Here is a 19,743-nt window from a genome sequence, read left to right as displayed (position 1 = left end):
CATTGATTTCTTTCCTAATGTTCCAAAAGCAGGAAAAACACTTACAAAGATTCATGAGACGCCAGCTGCATCTGCATGGGACTGTCTTTGTTGGGCCTATGATCTTACAGAAAATTGAGGGGCACAGAACATAGACACCATGACACTGCTTAATATATGTATTACATATAATTATAGCATTTACTTTCATGGCGGGTCCAAGAGAGACCCTTGTTTTCAGATACACTTAAATAAATAAATAATAATATGAGTGGGAAGACCAGAAAAGTTCCCAGTCTGAGAAGATCTGCTTTCACAGAGCTCTATCCTCAACATACTCCCAAAACTTTCCGGTGACTACCTCAGACATCATAGATTCCAAGGCCAGAAGGGACCCATGTGATAATCTAGACTGACTTCCTATATCATACAGGTCATAGAACTCCCCCAAAATAATTCCTAGAGCAGATCTTTAGAAAAACATCCCATCTTGACTTAAAAATTGTTAGTGATGGAGAATCCACCACAGCCTTTGGTAATTGTTCCAAGGCTTAATTACTCTCACAGTTAAAAAATTACACCTTATTTCTAGTCTCAATGTGTCTAGCTTCAACTTCCAGCCGTTGGATCATGTTATACCTTTCTCTGTTAGATTAAAGGGGCGGTTATTAAATATTTGTTCCTCATGTAAGTACTTATAGACTGTAATCAAGTCACCCCTTAACCTTCTCTGTGTTAAGCTAAATAGAGTGAGCTCTTTGAGTCTATCACTATAAGGCATGTTTTCTAATCCTTTAATAATTCTTGTGACTCTTTTCTGAACCATCTCCAATTTTTCAACATCCTTCCTGAAAACTGGATAGCAGAACTGGACACAGTAATCAAGCAGGGGTTGCACCAGTGCCAAATACAGAAGTCAAATAACTTCTTTACTCCTACTTGAGATTCCCTTTCTTATGCATCCATGGATCGCATGCGCCCTTTAAGCCACAGTGTTGCACTGGGGGCTCATGTTCAGCTGATTGTTCACCCTAACCCCTAAATCCTTTTCAGTGTCACTGCTTCCTAGGATAGAGTCCACCATCCTGGAAGTATGGCCTACTTTCTTTATCCTTAGATGCATTCATTTAGCTGTATTAAGACTCATATTATTTGTTAGCACTTAGTTTACCAAGCAATCTAGATAGCATTGTACTAATGACCCGTTGTCTTCCTTATTTACTACTCCCCGAATTTTTGTGTCATCTGCAAACTTGAACAGTGATGATTTTATGTTCTTCCAGGTCATTGGTAAAATTTTTAAATTGCATAGGGCCAAGAACAATCTCTGGAGGACCCCATTAGAAACACATCTGCTTGATGATAATTCTCCACTTAACAATTACATTTTAAGACCGATCAATTAGCAAGCCTTTAATCCCTTTAATGGATGCTGTATGCATTTTATATCATTCTAGTTCTTCAATCAAAATGTCAGGTGGTATGAAGTCAAAAGCCTTGCAGAAGTCCAAGTATATTACGTCAACAATATTACCTTTATCAACCAAACCGGTAATCTCATAAAAAAAACTAGCTTGAACGCATTTATTTTCCATAAACTCCTGTTGATTTGCATTAATTATATTACTCTTCTTTACTTCTTTATTAATCAAGTCCCATATCAGCTGCTCCATTAACTTGCCTGGGCTCGATGTCTGGCTGACAGGCTATATGTGCAGGGGTGATGGATGTGAGTTGACTTGTTTGTTTTCTATGGTATAATAAATGAGCTAATTTAGAGTCAACTGAGAATGTTTTTGTACTGTTCAGAACTGAAATCACTGGTACCAGGTTTAAGGACCTACTTTGGGACAGTGTGTTTATTGCAGGAGAGTGCCCGGTGTGCACCAGCACTGAGGCTCCCCGACTAACAGCTGAAATCACTGAGAGCTGTATTAAGTGGGGGGCACTGAAGACATCTTGGTGTGTGGCCAGCTTGGTGGCTAGCTGAGAGGTGTGGTAAGTGGCCAGCAGGGAGGCTGCTGGAGAGGGCTAGAGCAGAGCCCTGCTGAGAGGCATGGCAATCAGCTGTTGGGGTGATGAGCAAGTGCCCAAGTATGTAAGGTTCCTCCTTACCACCACTTCTGCACAGGGTGGGAAGTGAACTCTGTGGATGAACCTCTGAACTCTGGGGCTGCACTGGCCAAGGACAGCAACTGTGAGTGGGGTATACAGAAGGGATGGGAACGTTAAAGGGACTTTTGGGTTGCTGGACTTAAGAACCTGAGGGGAAATAGACACTGCCCAACTTACTTGGGGTTGGGTCTGTTGCTCATGGTTTATGTTTATGAACCCTAGTTGTGTTGTTCTCCCAAATTAATGCTGAGTTACTTCCCTCCTTTTATTAAAAGTTTTTGCTACACTCAGACTCTGTGCTTGCGAGAGGGGAAGTATGACAGCAGAGCCACCGCCAGCATCAACACAAAAGTAAGGGTGGCGTGGTATGGTATTTCCACCCTTACTTCTGTGCTGCTGATGACAGGGCGTTGCCTTCAGAGTTGGGCCCTTGGCCAGCAGCCACCGCGCTCAGGCCGCCCAGCTCTGAAGGCAGCACAGAAGTAAGGGTGGCAATACCATGATCTCCCCTAAAATAACCTTGCCCCCCCCTTCAATTTCCTTTTAGGTCAAGACCCCTAATTTGAGAAACACTGGTCTCCCTGTGAAATCTGTATAGTATAGAGTAAAAGTACAAAAAACAAAACAAAACAGATTTCCTAGGGGGAGACTAGATTTCATGGTTCATGATGTGTTTTTCATGGCTGTGAATTTGGTAGGGCCCTACATATATAGAATGGAGTTGTGGTGGATGAGGCATATGGCCCTACCTAGTGCTGTACACTACATGGGTGTACATGCCCATGCACATGTACGTTGGCTAGGCTGCTGGAGACATTAACTCCTCTCAGAATATATTTCTTCTCTTGACCCCATTTTCCCCTTCTTGCCATCATACAGAATGATGCAACACAGCATCACCACACAGGAGTGAGACCTGTGATGTCAGCTCCTCTTCCTGTTTGAACTTCTTTTATGGCAGTGCTGCATATCAGCATACAGGTTACTCTTTGCACAAACCAATTTAAAATACAATCATTCCAGTTTCTCAAACTGATTTTTGGATTAAAGGCTTGGATTATTGGGAGGCAGCTCTGTCGGTTGGACCAAGGCTCCCAGGGACAAATCCTGCCATTCTGGTTATGAATACATGTTCTGAACATACAGAGGTATAGGAATTCACTCACTCACTCATGCCCGTCACCCCAGTCGGGGTATGGGCCGCCAACCACAGATCTCCAGAGTCCTTTATCCTGGGACATTCGCTCTAGCTGGTTCCAGGTATAGCCCATTTTTTTGCTATCAGCCTGAAGGTCGCGTCGCCACCTTGGCCTCTATGTGGATGGCCTCTTTTCCGCTTGCCTTGGGGGTTCCACCGCAGTGCCTGTCTGGTGATGTTGGTTGGCTGCTTGCGTAGTGTATGTCCTATCCAGCCCCACCTTCTCCTTCTGATTTCTTCCTCTGCTGGGAGTTGACGGGTCCTCTCCAAGAGGTGGATGTTACTGATGGTGTCTGGCCAGCGGATCTGGAGAATCCTTCTGAGGCAGCTATTAATGAAGGTCTGGATCTTCCTGATGGTTGTTTTGGTCGTCCTCCAGGTTTCAGCTCCATACAGTAGGACTGATTTCACGTTGGAGTTGAACAGTCAAATCTTTATTGCCAAAGACAGCTCTCTGGAGCTCCAGATGTTCTTGAGCTGTAAGAAGGCTGCTCTTGCCTTACCAATCCTTACTTTGATGTCTGCGTCTGTGCCACCCTGCTGTTCGATGATGCTACCTAGGTAGGTGAAGGACTGCACTTCTTCCAGGGGGCTTCCATTCAGTGTGACTGGGTTGTTGCTAATGGAGTTAATCCTAAGGATCTTGGTCTTCTCCTTGTGGATGTTGAGGCCAACCTGTGATGATGTGGCTGCCACTACGTTGGTCTTCTCTTGCATCTGCTGTTTACTGTGCGAAAGGAGTGCAAGGTCGTCGGCAAACTCCAGGTCATCAAGCTGGGTCCACATTGTCCACTGGATTCCGTTCCTACGCTCGTAAGTGGATGTCTTCATAATCCAATCGATGACGAAGAGAAAGAGAAGTGGTGACAACAAGCATCCTTGTCTGACTCCAGTTCGCACCTGGAAGCTGTTTGTGAGCTGCCCTCCATGGATCACTCTACAGTGTATGCCATCGTATGAGTTCTTAATCAGGTTGACCACCTTTGCTGGGATGCCATAGTGCCGAAGGAGCTTCCAGAGGGTCTCTCAATCCACGCTATCCAACGCTTTCTCATAGTCAACAAAGTTGATGTACAACGAGGAGTTCCACTCCATAGACTGCTCGACTATGATGCGGAGCGTTGCTATCTGGTCCATGCATGATCTATTCTGCCGGAAACCTGCCTGTTCATCTCGTAGCTGTGGATCGACGGCATCCTTCATTCTCTCTAAGAGGACTCGGTTGAAGACCTTCCCTGGCACCGACAGGAGTGTGATTCCTCTGTAGTTGGCACAGTTGCTAAGGTCTCCTTTCTTGGGGATTTTGATGAGGTATCCCTCTTTCCAGTCTGCCGGAATCACTTCTTCTTCCCATATCTTCTCAAAGAGTGGGTACAGCATTTCCACTGAAGAATCCAGGTCTGCTTTCAGGGCATCTGCAGGGATGTCGTGAGGTCCAGCCGCCTTCCTGTTCTTCATCATGGTGATGCCTTTTCTGATCTCGTCTCTGGTTGGTTTATCACAATTGAATGGGAGGTCCTCGTTGGCTGGGTCGATTGCTGGTGGATTTGGTGGTGCTGGTCTGTTCAGGAGTTCCTCAAAGTGCTCCACCCATCTGTTCATCTGTTGTTCTATTCCTGTTATAGACTTTCCCTGATTGTCTTTAACGGGACGTTCTGGCTTGCTGAACTTTCCAGACAGTCGCTTGGTAGTATCGTACAGCTGTTTCATGTTGCCGCTGTATACTGCCTGCTCCGCTTCTGCTGCCAGTCCATCCACATAATCTCTCTTATCCTTCCTAATATTCCTCTTCACTGCTCTGTGGGCTTCAGCATACTCTTTTTGAGCTTTGGCCTTTGCTTCTCTAGTCCTGCTTTTGTTGACTGCTGCTGCCTTCTTCTTTCTGTCTTCTATATTAGTCAAGGTCTCTGCTGTGATCCACTCTTTCTGCTGGTGTTTCTTAATTCCAAGCACTTCCTGGCATACTGACCTAAGTGTCTCTCTCACTTTCTGCCATCTGTTGAGTACACTGTCTTCCTCTTCCTCAGACCGATCCTGTAGAACTGAAAACTTATTCTTCAGCATCAGTCCAAAATCTTCCTTGATCTTATGGTCCTTCAGAAGGCTGACGTTGTACTTCGCTCTTCTGTCTGACGCGTCTATCCAGTTCTTCTTCAGCTTCAGCTTCAATCTGGCCACCACTAAGTGATGGTCGGATGCCGCGTCTGCTCCCCTTCTAACTCTAATGTCCTGCAAGGATCTTCTGAACTTCTTGCTAATGCAGACATGGTCGATCTGGTTTTCTGTCGTGCCTGCTGGCGATACCCAGGTACTCTTGTGGATCCGTTTGTGAGGAAAGATGCTGCCTCCTATGACCAGGTTGTTAAGTGCACACAGATCCACAAATCTCTCTCCATTCTCACTCATCTCTCCCAGAGCGTGGGTCCCCATGACTTGTTCGTATCCTGTGTTGTCAGGTCCAATTTTGGCATTAAAGTCTCCCATAAGGATGGTGATGTCTTTGTCTGGGAGAATCTCTAATATTTTCTGGAGTCTGTTGTAAAAGTAGTCTTTGTCCTCCTCTTCACTGTCATTAGTTGGAGCGTAGCACTGAACAACATTCATCTTAATCCTCTTCATTTTAGTTCTGAAGGATGCTGTGATGATCCTGGGACCATGTGCCTCCCAACCAATCAGTGCTCTCTGTGCCTGCTTGGACAACATGAAGCCTACTCCCTGTGTGGGGGGTGCGTCGCTCTCTTCATGTCCTGAATACAGCAACAGCTCTCCTGTCAACAGTCGTCTCTGTCCAGCTTGCGTCCATCTTATCTCTCTAATGCCTAGTAGGGTCAGGTTGTTGCTCCTCATCTCTGCTGCAACCTGCGCCGTCTTTCCTGACTCGTACATGGTCCTCACGTTCCATGTGCCAATGGTAATCCTCCTGGTTGCAAGAAGGGTGATCGGCTTAGTGGCTTCCTCACGGCTTTCACCACCCAGCGTCATGCGTCTTCGAGTTGAAGACCCTTCTTTTTCCAGGCTAAAAGTCTCTGTTATCTCTATTGTTGGCGTTTCTGTAGCAAGTTGATTTTTTTACAGGGTGGAGTTGCTAGCCCCACGCTCAACCCTCCTCCTTTACCCTGACTTGGGACTGATTAAAGGCTTGGATTATTGGGAGGCAGCTCTGTCGGTTGGACCAAGGCTCCCAGGGACAAATCCTGCCATTCTGGTTATGAATACATGTTCTGAACATACAGAGGTATAGGAATTCAGGCTCACAGAATTTACAGAACAGTAGATCCCAGGACATTCATGCGAAACAATGTAAATACCTTTTTATTATTCTTAGAACTGTGATTGCTAACGTCCCGCTTCCCCAAGTGAATACAAGCTGTTCTGGGACAGTGACAGCTTTCTTAACACTCCCAATTACTGGGCTCTTAACGAGATGAGGGAAAGCAAACGGACTGTCTTGGAAAAACTGGGATGGAGACATAGGACCTAGGGCTGCGGGCCTTGACGTGGTTTCCATTATAGACAGGGTTTAATTGGCTCAAGGGCTCTCAGCAGCACCCCCACTACACAAACTGCCCCAGCACCCCTGGAGAAGGGCAGCTGCCCACTGGGGATTTGCTCTGCCTCCAGCAGGGAGGGGGCGCGTGTGTGTGAGCCCCTCCCCCGCTGCTCCCCCGGAGGGAAGCGTCTGAGCTCCAGCCCCTTTGGCTCCGGGGCGGGGGTGGAGTCAGAGGCGAGGCCGCGTGTCGCGGTTCGGTAACTCAGCTCCTCCCCCAAGTTATGGCGATGGGTGCGGGGGTTGGCACCACCCTAGTCTCTCCTCCAATTAGGCGGTAGGCAAGTGTGCGCGGGGCTCTCCTCCAATGAGACACCAGGCTCCTCTGAAGAGGCGGGGTCACGCGGTCTTCGATCCAATGAGAGTGGAGAATGTCCGGTGAGGGACGGCTCGCTCTACCGCCCCAGAAACGTTAAGGGGGCGGAGCCTGTCTACCCCTTCTCCAATGAGCGAGGCGACGCGACATTGCCCCCCCTTCCCGTGATGCACCGCGGCTGCCCTGCGGCCGCCGCCGCGATGAGCGACTCCATCCGGGTCCTGGGCGCCGCTCCGGGTCACCCTGCAGCAGGTAATGGGGCTGCGGCGCCGCCATTGCTCGGGGGCAGCGCCCGGGCCGAGGCTTCCGGGGCGGGCGGGCCTAGGAGAATGGGGGCTTCCCGGCGGCAGGGAGCGGGGCGCCGCGCGGGAGCGGGCCTAAGGGGGACGCCGGGCGAGTCCCTGCTGGCTGCACGCCGGGCTCGCCCTAGCGGCTGCCTGCTCGGCAGGAAGCAGCAGCGACCGCGTGCGTGGGCCGGGCTGACCCATCGCTTCTTCCCGGGGGCCGCGCTCTGCCATGGTGCCGCCGGCGCGGGTGGGGGCTCCCAACCATCTCCCTCCGCTCACGTGTTTATGCATTTAAGGTTTTTTCACCCCCCCTTCTCAGACTAACTTGAAGCCTCGGAAGTGCCGCCCCCGGGCTGTGCTGATTGGCTATATGGTTTCTGTTCCCATGAGCGATAGGCTGTGAGGGCTGCCAGCTGCTTCAACGTCACTTCCGCTATCATGTTTGTGGGCAGGGGAGACCTTGGCGGGGAGGGGGTGATCTCCCCCCGAAACCCTCCGGACAACAGCAGGCGCCGATCCCTCGGCGGCCGGGTGGGAGCGGTCGGTGGCTTGAGCCGCCCACCCCCGCTTTGCCCCCGGCCCTGCTCGGGGAGACTCAGCTCTGCCTCCCAACGGGCGCGGGGAGGCAGGTGAGCCCGGCTCCCGCCGCTGTGCGGGGACCGCCGGGAAACCCAGCATCCCAGTGCCCTTGGCCGAAGTCGCCAGCGTCAGGCGGCCGCGGCGGGCAGGCGGATGCTGTTGCGGCGAAGGGCCGGTCGCAGCCGACAAGGCCCGATGGGGCGGAGTGGCTGGGGAAGTGCTGGTGAAAACCTGCGCTGCGGCGCGTTACACTGCAGCGCCCTTTGAGCAGGTAACGAACTGTTCGTGCGCTTTATCTCTTGGTTTGGCTTCGGCAGATTTGACCAGAAACGTTTGAGGCTTTGACACTGCTGCTACGACCTGCAGGTATTGACAACCGTGCCTCGGATTTAAAACAGACCTGGTGGAGTAAGTAAAGGCTCCTTGAAATGAAAAAGTGTTCCTGCTTGCGCCATGAATTCCATGCTTAAGCACCTTGGGTTGGCTTTATTGTGCTGCATATTTAAGCACTAGCATTTTGAAGTATGTCTCGATGCAGCTATTATGCATAGTTGCTTGTATCTCATATCGATTTGAATGATAAATTTTAGATTGGGAAGTTCTCTGTTGCATTATGTACTGCTGCAATGTAGTTACCAGTGTTTATCATACAGTCTACTATTTATACTGGCTGCTGTAACTTTCATAAAAGAAACATTTGGATTATGTTCAACTGTAGAGAGAAGAGCTGCCAATGTAATTCTGATTTATTCAAGAACAAGTGTTAACTGATAACAATGACAAGTGTGATGCTGCAATTATAAGACTGACGAAATGAACTAATGCTCCTTTTTCCTTTCCGGCAGCTGGGGGAAGGCAGCATTTCAAATTTATCAGACACCTATTGCCAAGAGGCTACAAATGATTGAGCCCAGGAGCGGGGTACTGAGGAAGTACACTGGTGGGAATTCAAGGACCAGTTCGTGAGAGCTTGGTTCTTCACCTGGATATTGTACTTGAAAATGGGACTCTTCATTTTCATTGTCTTTTGGTAAATAGGTGTCTGGTAAATTTTGGAAGCCCTCTGTGTGAATAGGTTGGTGGAAATGCTGCCGAGGATAAGGTCAGAGAGGCAAATAGAGTATGTATGTATTTATTTATTTATTTTTAAACTGGGGGTGGGGTAGTGTGGAATTGAAACAAATAAACAGAGCAAATTACTATATATGAGGAAATAAAAGGAGGAAGGAAGGAGAGTGGCATGACTTGATTGATCTGTAAATATCTACATCGGGAATAAATACTTTATAATGGACTTTTCAGTCTACAGAAAAAGTTATATGATCCAATGGCTGGAAGTTGAAGCTAGATAAATTCTGATTGGAAATGACAGTGAGGGTAATTTAAGAGTTGAAAATATTTACCAATGGTTGTGGTGGATTCTCCATCACTGGCAATTTTTAAATCAAGACTGGATTTTAAAAAAATGCTCTAGGAATTTTTTGGGGGAAGTTTTATAGCCTGCAACTAACAGGAGGTCAGACTAGATGATCACAAAGTCCCTTTGGATCTAGGACTCTATGCATCTGTGGAGCTAGTGAGAGATTAAGTTGTATTTTTAAAAAAGAAGACTGATTCATATTTAAATACATAAATAATATTTAGCTTTTGCGGGCATTGCAGTGGCACAGGATAACTTTCTTCCTAGCTAATAATTGTCAGTTACATTTTTAGTCTGTTAAAGGCTAGAGCGCAAAACAACATTGTACCAAGTAGGTCTTGCCATTACCTTGTATTAGCTTAGCATAAAATCCTTATATTTGGTGTAAGCTATTAACATACTACTAATGATTTTCTTGTACTGCTTAATCTTCAAATCTCTAAGGTTTTTTAATCTATTGTAAATGTAAACTAATTCCCTCTGACTCAAGGTCATCATAGCCCCTTGCCCCCATTTATAACTAATTTCTCTATAAAAATTATATTCTTGGGAAAGCAGATCTATTACAAAGATTTGCTCTTACCTAAGAAGTGTCATGAGAAATAAATAAAATGCTAAAAATATGCTAGTTTGATCTTTTTTTAAAAGAATCCAACAGGGTATAAATGTACATTTAGTGCCTAAAGAATAAAATTGATTGTGAAAAATTGGATCAAATTCTGCTGGGGGTTTGAGATAGCATTTGTTGAGCAGAATTATGATTTTTTTGTACTTCAAAAAGCATTTAATTATTTTATTTTTATTGAACTTCTAATTCTTTACAGTAGAGGTGAATGTATCTTAAAATCCCAAGATATAGGGAAAAATCCAGTAATTGGGACTTCACTTTAACAGATCTCTAATAAATGGTTCCTATAGTCAAATTTGGCTTGATCTGTTTGTCATAACATTTTATATATTGATGGTTACATTAATTTTGGTATAGGCTTGTTTAGGTATAATCCTCAAATTCTCAATTATTCAAATCTGATTACAATAAGGATTACTGGAAGGGCGGTTACTGAACAACCATTTAAAGTTGTCCTAGTGATGGTCTTGTAATTTATTACTGAAAATTTATCAAGTTTGCTAAAGATTGTACTTCAACTGTTTTCTCATCCTATTCTAGCCCTTATCTTGAAACACTGGTTAGAATTAAAGGGAACTTCTAAATTCTTTAGGACTTCATTTTATAGTATTTTGATTTATAATGGGCTAATTAACACATTTTTTGTATTGGGTGTTAGCCTGCTATCTATATGAAGAGCATACAAATTAAGAGGTTGCATAGGTTACTTTAAAAGACTAAAATGTAATTATCTTGCATGTGAAGATTGGAGAGGATTGGTACAATAATTGAGTACTTACACGACTTTTCAGAGCAGTAGAAATCATTCTTGTTTTAGTTTCCATTTGACAAATGCCTTCTAATTTCCCCATAAATTTTAACTAGTAGTTGGAAGATCCCTTCGGATTTGAAGTACCTTAGAAAATTTACAAGAGACATTCCAGGAGCTGTAAAGATCAATAGAAAAGTTAAAGCGTGTTATGGATTGCTGCACCTTTATCTGAAAACTGAAATCAGTGAGAGTTAAGCACCTGAGTACCTTTGCGAATCCCACTTAAATGTCTGCAAAAAGAACAGGAGTACTTGTGGCACCTTAGAGACCAACAAATTTATTTGAGCATAAGCTTTTGTGGGCTACAGCCCACTTCATCAGATGCATAGCATGGAACATATAGTAAGAAGATATATACAGAGAACATGAAAAGGTGGAAGTAGCCTTGCCAACTGTAAGCGGCTAATTAATTAAGATGAGCTATTATCAGCGGGTGGGGGGGAGGGACTTCTGTAGTGATAATCAGGATGGCCCATTTTAGACAGTTGACAAGAAGGTGTGAGGATACTTAACATGGGGAAATAGATTCAATATGTGTAATGACCCAGCCACTCCCAGTCTCTATTAACCCAAGTTAATGGTATCTAGTTTGCATATTAATTCAAGCTCAGCAGTTTCTCATTGGAGTCTGTTTTTGAAGCTTTTCTGTTGCAAAATTGCCACCTTTAAGTCTGTTACTGAGTGACTAGAGAGGTTGAAGTGTTCTCCTACTGGTTTTTGAATGTTATGATCCCTGATGTCAGATTTGTTTCCATTTATTCTTTTGCGTAGAGACTGTCTGGTTTGGTCAATGTACATGGCAGAGGAGCATTGCTGGCACATGATGGCATATATCACATTGGTAGATGTGCAGGTGAACGAGCCCCTGATGGCATGGCTAATGTGATTAGGTCCTATGATGGTGTCATTTGAATAAATATGTGGACAGAGTTAGCACTGGGCTTTGTTGCAAGGATAGGTTCCTGGGTTAGTGTTTTTGTTCTGTGGTGTGTGGTTGCTGGTGAGTATTTGCTTCAGGTTGGGGGGGCTGTCGGTAAGTGAGGACTGGTCTGTCTCCCAAGATCTGTGAGAGTGAAGGATCATCTTTCAGGATAGGTTGTAGATCTTTGATGCACTGCAGAGGTTTTAGATGGGGGCTGAAAGTGATGGCTAGTGGCGTTCTGTTATTTTCTTTGTTGGGCCTGTCCTGTAGTAGGTGACTTCTGGGTACTCTTGTGGCTCTGTCAATCTGTTTTTTTCACTTCAGTGGGTGGGTATTGTAGTTTTAAGAGTGCTTGATAGAGCTCCTGTAGGTGTTTGTCTCTGTCTGAGGGATTGAAGCAAATGCGGTTGTATCTTAGAGCTTGACTGTATATAATGGATCGTGTGGTGTGTCCTGGGTGGAAGCTGGAGGCATGTAGGTAAGTATAGTGGTCAGTAGGTTTCCGGTATAGGGTGGTGGTTATGTGACCATCGCTTATTAGCCCAGTAGTGTCCAGGAAATGGACCGCTTGTGTGGATTGGTCTAGGCTGCGGTTGATGGTGGGATGGAAATTGTTGAAATCATGGTAGAATTCTTCAAGGGCTTTTTTTCCATGGGTTCAGATGATGATGTCATCAATGTAGCGCAAGTAGAGATGGGGCGTTAGGGGACGAGAGCTAAGGAAGTGGCGTTCTAAGTCAGCCATAAAAATTTTGGCATACTGTGGGGCCATACCAGGTACCCATAGCAGTGCCGCTGACTTGAAGGTATATATTGTTCCCAAATGTAAAATAGTTGTGGGTCTTTTTGTCTGTTAAACCTTTATAAACTGATTAGAGGACTGAATAATTATTGACACTGAAATTAACCTAGGAATACGTGTGAGACAATTGCTCTGTTAATGGGAACAAATCAACTATTTTTCTCAGGTGTTAATCCTCACAGAAGAACACAAGGGAAGGAAGTAGGAAAACATAAGGATGCATGTGGACATCTTGTTACAATGTCTTTTAAAAGAATGACACCTTAATTTTGATTCAGGCATAAGTCCAACTCATGCTTTTCCCTTTATTAAATTTCTCTCTTAATAAGCCACCCTCTGAAAAGCATATCAGGTGGGGGATTAAATATCAGAAGTAAACAATTGATATTTGATATGATGAAGTAAACATTCCCCATCAAGGGAGTACATAATATCATAATGGAAACACTTGCATAATGAAACAGACATTTCAGGGGGAATAAATAACTGGCACTCTAATTGTTCTGTGAAAGACAGTGGTTCAGAATGCTGTAGTTCTTCGGCCAGCTAAAAAAGGAAATGGCAAACTTCTTTTCAGTGGAAGACTGTATTATTATAGCAGTTGATTCTAAAAGATAGTGAGATCAGCAATGTCAGTGGCTTATGTAAAAATTGGGCAATAATTTGGAGTGGTTGTAGTTAGAAAAAACAGTGCTTTGTTCTATACTTTGAAATAAACCATGTTTGTTTACAAATGAACATGTTTGTTCCAGCATCAGCACTGCATGCTCAGCCTGGTATCTAATTGGTTCTTTTTGCTATATACATAACCTACCTTCAATCGTTTATGGCAGGGGTGGCCAACCTGTGGCGCCAGATCAGAATTGTCTGTCATTTTGTAGTCTACTCAAACTATCACTCTTACAGCTAACCAGTTTTTATAGTTTGCTGGTAAGCTCCTACAAGGAGTGCTCAGTCATCTTTAGTAACTGCTACTCCTGAGTTGAAAATTGGATATGGAAACAGAGAAGTGTCACCATTCCAAGGACCTAGATAAGATGAAATGGAACTTCACTGGAACTTTTCTTAGAAATTTCTATACCTTGTTATCTCCAGAGCTGTAATAGATGAAAATATACCAGCAACCATTTCCTGGGTCCAGTTTCCTTTCTTTCACAGTTGGGAGAATATATTGATGGGCATGAGCTATTAGTGTCTTAGGTTGTAATTTAAGAAGACACAGATTAAACAAAAGAAATAACAAGCAAATAATTTAGCTTTTTAAAACTTAAGCCTACTCATTTTAGCAAGTCTCATAATGAAACGGAACAATTCCCCACATAAGGTTACACTCAGTATATTAGAATTTTAAATGTATTCTGAAAGCTCAGTGAAAAATTAGTTGTAGAATCATAGACATTAAGGTCAGAAGGGACCATTATGATCATCTAGTCTGACCTCCCACACAATGCAGGCCACAGAATCTCACCTACCCACTCCTGTATCAGACCCCTAACCTATGTCTGAGCTACTGAAGTCCTCAAATCGCGGATTAAAGACTTCAACGTGCAGAGACTCCTCCAGCAAGTGACCCGTGCCCCATGCGGCGGAGGAAGCTGAACTCTCCCCCCAGGGCCTCTGCCAATCTTCCCTGGAGGAAAATTCCTTCCCAACCCCAAATATGGCGATCAGCTAAACCCTGAACATGTGGGCAAGACTCACCAGCCAGACACCCAGGAAAGAATTCTCTGTAGTAACTCAGATGCCACCCCATCTAACATCCCATCACAAGCCATTGGGCATATTTACCGCTAATAGTCGAAGATCAATTAATTGCCAAAATTAGGCTATCCCATCATACCATCCCCTCCATAAATTTATCAAGCTTAGTCTTGAAGCCAGATATGTCTTTTGCCCCCACTACTCCCCTTGGAAGGCTGTTCCAGAACTTCACTCCTCTGATGGTTAGAAACCTTCATCTAATTTCAAGTCTAAACTTCCTGATGGCCAGTTTATATCCATTTGTTCTTGTATCCACATTGGTACTGAGCTTAAATAAATCCTCTCCCTCCCTGGTATTTATCCCTCTGATATATTTATAGAGAGCAATCATATCTCCCCTCAGCCTTCTTTTGGTTAGGCTAAACAAGCCAAGCTCTTTGAGTCTCCTTTCATAAGACAGGTTTTCCATTCCTTGGATCATTCTAGTAGCCCTTCTCTGTACCTGTTCCAGTTTGAATTCATCCTTCTTAAACATGGGAGACCAGAACTGCACACAAGATTCCAGATGAGGTCTCACCAGTGCCTTGTAAAATGGTACTAACGCCTCCTTTTCTCTACTGGAAATACCTCGCCTGATGCATCCCAGGACTGCATTAGCTTTTTTAATGGCCATATCACATTGGTGGATCATAGGCATCCTGTGATCAACCAATACTCCGAGGTCCTTCTCCTCTGTTACTTCCAACTGGTGCGTCCCCAGCTCATAACAAAAATTCTTGTTATTAATCCCTAAGTGCATGACCTTGCACTTTTCACTATTAAATTTCATCCTATTACTCCAGTTTACAAGATCATCCAGATCTTCCTGTATGACATCCCGGTCCTTCTGTGTATTGGCAATACCTCCCAGCTTTGTGTCATCCGCAAGCTTTATTAGCACATTCCCACTTTTTGTGCCAAGGTCAGTAATAAAAAGATTAAATGATTAGTCCCAAAACCTCCCTCCAAGCTGACAGTTGACCTTTCAGTATGACCTGTTGTTGTCTCCCCTTTAACCAGTTCCTTATCCATCTTTCAAGTAAAAAAAGTCCCAATAATAGCAGAAGCAATCTGAAGGTAGTCAGGTGGGACCTGATGTGCAAATGAGTCCCAGTGGCACTGTGAAGAATGGCTGGATTTGTGGGTAGCTTAACTCAGGTTCTACTGTAGCTATGAACACCTCGGGAATGGAGGTTGTTCATAACTCTAAAATGTTCGTAATGGAACAAAACGTTAGGGTTATTCTTTCAGAAGTTTGCAACTGAACATTGACTATACAGCTTTGAAACTGTACTATGCAGAAGAAAAATGCTGTTTTCTCTTTATTTTTGTTAGTAGTTTACGTTTAACACAGTACTGCATTGTATTTGCTTTCCCCCCCCTCTGCTGCTGCCTGATTGGAACCAGAACTGTGCAAATGAGGGGTGTGGGTGACTGGTTAGTTCAACTCTGGCGTTTAACTCTGAGGTTTTAATGTATTGTAGAGCTGCTGCTCTAGAGGAGATCTGGGACTGAAATTAAAGCCCAGATTGGAAGCTTAGAACTCTGCTCTAGAGGGAATCCTGCTGGTCTGGTGGAGACTAGGATGCCCTGAATTCACTTCTGCTGACTATTGCAGCTGGAATGGGGAGGTCTGAGATTTTGGTGGATTGTCCTGGATCATCACCTGGTGAAGTTATATGCAGGGGAGAAACAGCACCTGATGACCACAGGCAACTCCCATTGGAGCAGAGTAATGAGCAGTAAACTTGCCCATTGCACCCCGTTGGTCCTACATAAAAATATAAATTAATCCATTTTATCTTGCTTATTCAGTACAGTACCATGCTTGTTCACTTCTATAGTTGTGAAGATTAAGACCTGTGGAACTTGTATTTCACTTATTTCAGTTAATTTAAAATACACTATAACTAAATGTGACAATCACAAGTTGACTATAGAATGCAAAACTTACAGGTGTGACTGCTTATACTGTAGGTATTTACTACTTGTGCATCTCAAGCTCAGGCAAATAACTGTACAAATACAAATTGAAAGTCCAAACACTTCGTTATTCTTTTTTTAGAACTTGAATTTTGTTCTTACATTGAGTTCTTAGTCTGCCTGCATTTCATAAACATACATAAAGACATTTGCTATAAAACTTCTTGAGATATTTTAAAATGTGGTTGTCATTTTCTGGAAGTTGTATTTGCTAAACTTCCAAAATACAAAAATTCTCTATGTAATTCTTTCATCTGGTTTGGGGAAGAGGAAGTCATCAATTCTATATTGCACTGCTCTTGTAGTGCCACCCTAGTTCTAGTCAGGAACAGTAAATTCTAAGTCTCTCTCCCTAGGAAAAGGAAATTGGAATTTATAGGAACTTTTCTGGAATAAAAACAATGAGAATTAATCCACAACTTCACCCATCAGAGGATTAAAAGGTGCTGGACTTCTAGAAAGCAGAGAAAACTTTTAAATCATTTCAGATACCGGTGTTTAAATTATAGTCCAAAAGAGTATTATTCATTAAGAATAAAATTCATTAAGATTTAAAGGCCACTGAAACCCATTTACAATCATTTTTAAAAAATGGACTTTACTTCAGTATCTTGAGTGATGCATATTTATTTTCACAACTGGATAATATAACAAACATAGGATGCTTTTGCCATTCAAATGGAAATTAGCACTGATATGTTGGATTAAATATATAGCTCAAAAGAGCGAAGGAAATGAGTGGTGGTTGCCCTACCATCGTCTGTGGCCAGTTATTGCAGCAGGTAATCAATAGCTATTATCTTGAAGTATAATCTGATAGACTGTAAGACTTGGAGTCACACTGAGTCTACTTCCCACTCTGGCTTGCTGTATGATGACCAATGGCATCTTCCTCATTGGTAAAATGAGGAATGAACATACTCATGCTGGTATTTGAGATTTCTTTAAAGCGCTTTAAGACCCTAAGACAGAATGCACTATTAAAGTAGTATATTAGAAAGAGTTAAATTTCATTACATCCTTGTTCAGGTATGGTTTGTCTGACCTTAGACGTAATACAGTAACTCCTCACTTAACGTTGTAGTTAAGTTCCTGAAAAATGCAACTTTAGGCAAATCCAATTTCCCCATAATAATTAATGTAAATGAGGGGGTTAGGTTCCAGGAAAATTTGTTTCACCAGACAAGAGTGTCTGTCTCTCTCGCTCTCTCTCTCTATACACACACACACACACACACACACACACACACACACACACACACACACACACACACAGTTTTAAACAAACAATTGAGTACTAGTACACAGTGATGATAATTGTGAAGCTTGGCTGAGGTGGAGGAGTCAGAGGGTGGGATATTTCCCTTACTGTTAAATGATGAACTAACAATTAGCTGAGCCCTCAAGGGTTAACTCTCTCACTCTACAAGGCAGCAGGAATGGAGGGAGATATGTGCATTTCCCCTTTAAGAACACTGCCTTGTTAATTAGATCAGCTTGCTGAGACCGCAGCTGCTGCAAGCTCCCTCTGTCCTGAGCCCTGGTGTGTCCCCCCCGCTCTATGGAAGATGGGGTGAGGGGGACACCTTGACATTAGCCCCCCTTTTCCTTCCCTCCCCCCCACAGCAAGCAGGAGTCTTGGGGAGTAGCTCCAAGACAGGGCAGGAGCAGCACATGGCAGTGGGGGAAGGGGCAGCCGCTGCATAGGGGAGCGGGGAGCTGATAGTGGGCTGCTGGTCCACCCTGGTTCCAAGCCCCCACCAGCCAGCTGCAACGGGCTGCTCTTCCTGCAAGCAGTAGACAAAGCAGGCAGCTGCCAAATGCTGCTTGAAGGGAGCATTGCACAACTTGAAATGAGCATGTTCCCTAATTGATCAGCAACGAAACAACATTAACTGGGATGACTTTAAGTGTGGAGTTACTGTACCAAAAAGTGCCTGTAAGGGGAAAATGTTTTTTCTTATATTGAGTTGAAAGCAACTACAGGCACTTGTATATTGAGGAACAGCAAGCTAGTCTAGTGATGGAAAAGATGGAGAGGGGAAATGATTTGCAGCCTCCCAATTTCTTGTAACAAGTTAATATGGGAATTTTGTAGCTACAGAAATAAAACTAAGGCAGAGCCTTGCATGCTTTTTGTGGTTGCCAATATGTTGTCTTAATTTCTGTAATTCAAAATTATGAAAATGTCACACTGGTTTCAACAATATTTACAATATGAATTTCCAATAAGTGTCTACTTTGTGTATAAGAGTTAGAGCAACGGACTTCCAGTAATGCAGTTTTACTCTTATAGTTCATGTTTTTGGTATGCTATGTTGCCATGTTGTTGCGAACAATTTTAGAAGCATTTAAAACTCTCTATACCGGTTTGGATTTTAAGGGTGTAGTGTAGAAATTTAGACGTGCTTTTGCAGATTTGTTATGCATCTTGGATTTCATTAAGCCCACTGGAGTCGCTGTCTCAGTGAGTGATAGAGCAGGGATCGGCAACCTTTGGCATGTGGCGGGCTGGGCCGGTTTGTTTACCTGCTGCCTCTGCAGGTTTGGCCGATCGTGGCTCTGACTGGCCACGGTTCGCTGTCCCAGACCAATGGGGGCTGCAGGAAAGTGCTGGCCATTGCTTCCCACAGCCCCCGTTGGCCTGGAGTGGCGAACTGCGGCCAGTGGGAGCCACGATCGGCCGAACCTGTGGACGTGGCAGGTAAACAAACTGGCCCAGCCTGCCAGGGGGCTGACCCTGGTGGGCCATGTGCCAAAGGTTGCTGATCCCTGTGATAGAGGGACAGCTTCAGGCTACACCTGTTTGGCTCACCTCACTGCACTGAGAAGGCATCAGCAGACTGTGTGTCTTGGATACAAGTTACCTTTGTACAGCTCTCTGTTTTGCTGGTGAAAACTCATATGGAAAGGCAAAGAATCTCATGATTTTGTTAGTCTTTCTGCACATATTTTATTTCACATCTGACTGCAGGATCTTTGCCAGCCCTGAGCTAATCTAAATAAGGTTGTGCCAGAGCTGTATAATAGCTTCTGATCTTCTCCCAGTGCTACTGTTCAAATTTATTTCCATTTTGGGAATTAGGACCACCAGGGTATGCCCATCTGTGCAATGAAATTCTTAAATTATGATAGGAATAAGGTTCATGAAAGCAGGTCTGGGGTTTATGCTAATGTATGGTAGAATCTTAAAAGTAATCCACTAAAATTCGTCAGTATTTGTACAAATGAAGGTACAGAATTGAAGAATTTGGAAACATTGTTTGCTTTAATGTTTGCTGTTCATGGAGGAATAATGTCATCCGTTTGTATATAAATGGACTGGATCATGGGCTGTATTTTTTTGGCAAGGACATTAACGTGTTGGGAGCTGTTCTATTAAGGCTTTGTTTGAAGACTTGTCTGCGAATCTTAAA

General features: G+C 44.0%; 1 protein-coding gene and 1 long non-coding RNA gene across 4 annotated transcripts in view; one reads left to right on the top strand and one right to left on the bottom strand.

The window, feature by feature from the left end:
- The first annotated feature begins 7,232 nt into the window (after positions 1-7,232).
- LOC120409402 overlaps positions 7,233-19,743 on the top strand; it is a 16,714-nt gene continuing 4,203 nt past the window's right edge. The window contains exons 1-2 of one of the 2 annotated variants that reach the window (XR_005601288.1): positions 7,233-7,407; positions 8,339-8,429. This is a non-coding gene — a long non-coding RNA (uncharacterized LOC120409402). The remainder of the gene's footprint in view (positions 7,408-8,338; positions 8,430-19,743) is intronic. The other variant, XR_005601286.1, reaches the window with a different exon arrangement.
- Positions 15,681-19,743, bottom strand: part of FBXW12 (F-box and WD repeat domain containing 12) — a 23,853-nt gene continuing 19,790 nt past the window's right edge. Inside the window, exon 12 of one of the 2 annotated variants that reach the window (XM_039547438.1) lies at positions 15,681-16,679. In XM_039547438.1, coding sequence (XP_039403372.1) covers positions 16,646-16,679 — 34 coding nt within the window. In that variant the 3' untranslated portion in view covers positions 15,681-16,645. Of the gene's footprint in view, positions 16,715-19,743 lie in introns of both variants that reach the window. The other variant, XM_039547437.1, reaches the window with a different exon arrangement.

Source organism: Mauremys reevesii, linkage group 7 (assembly GCF_016161935.1).
Source record: "Mauremys reevesii isolate NIE-2019 linkage group 7, ASM1616193v1, whole genome shotgun sequence".
NCBI lineage: Eukaryota > Metazoa > Chordata > Testudines > Geoemydidae > Mauremys > Mauremys reevesii.
This window is presented reverse-complemented; position numbering and strand designations above follow the sequence as displayed.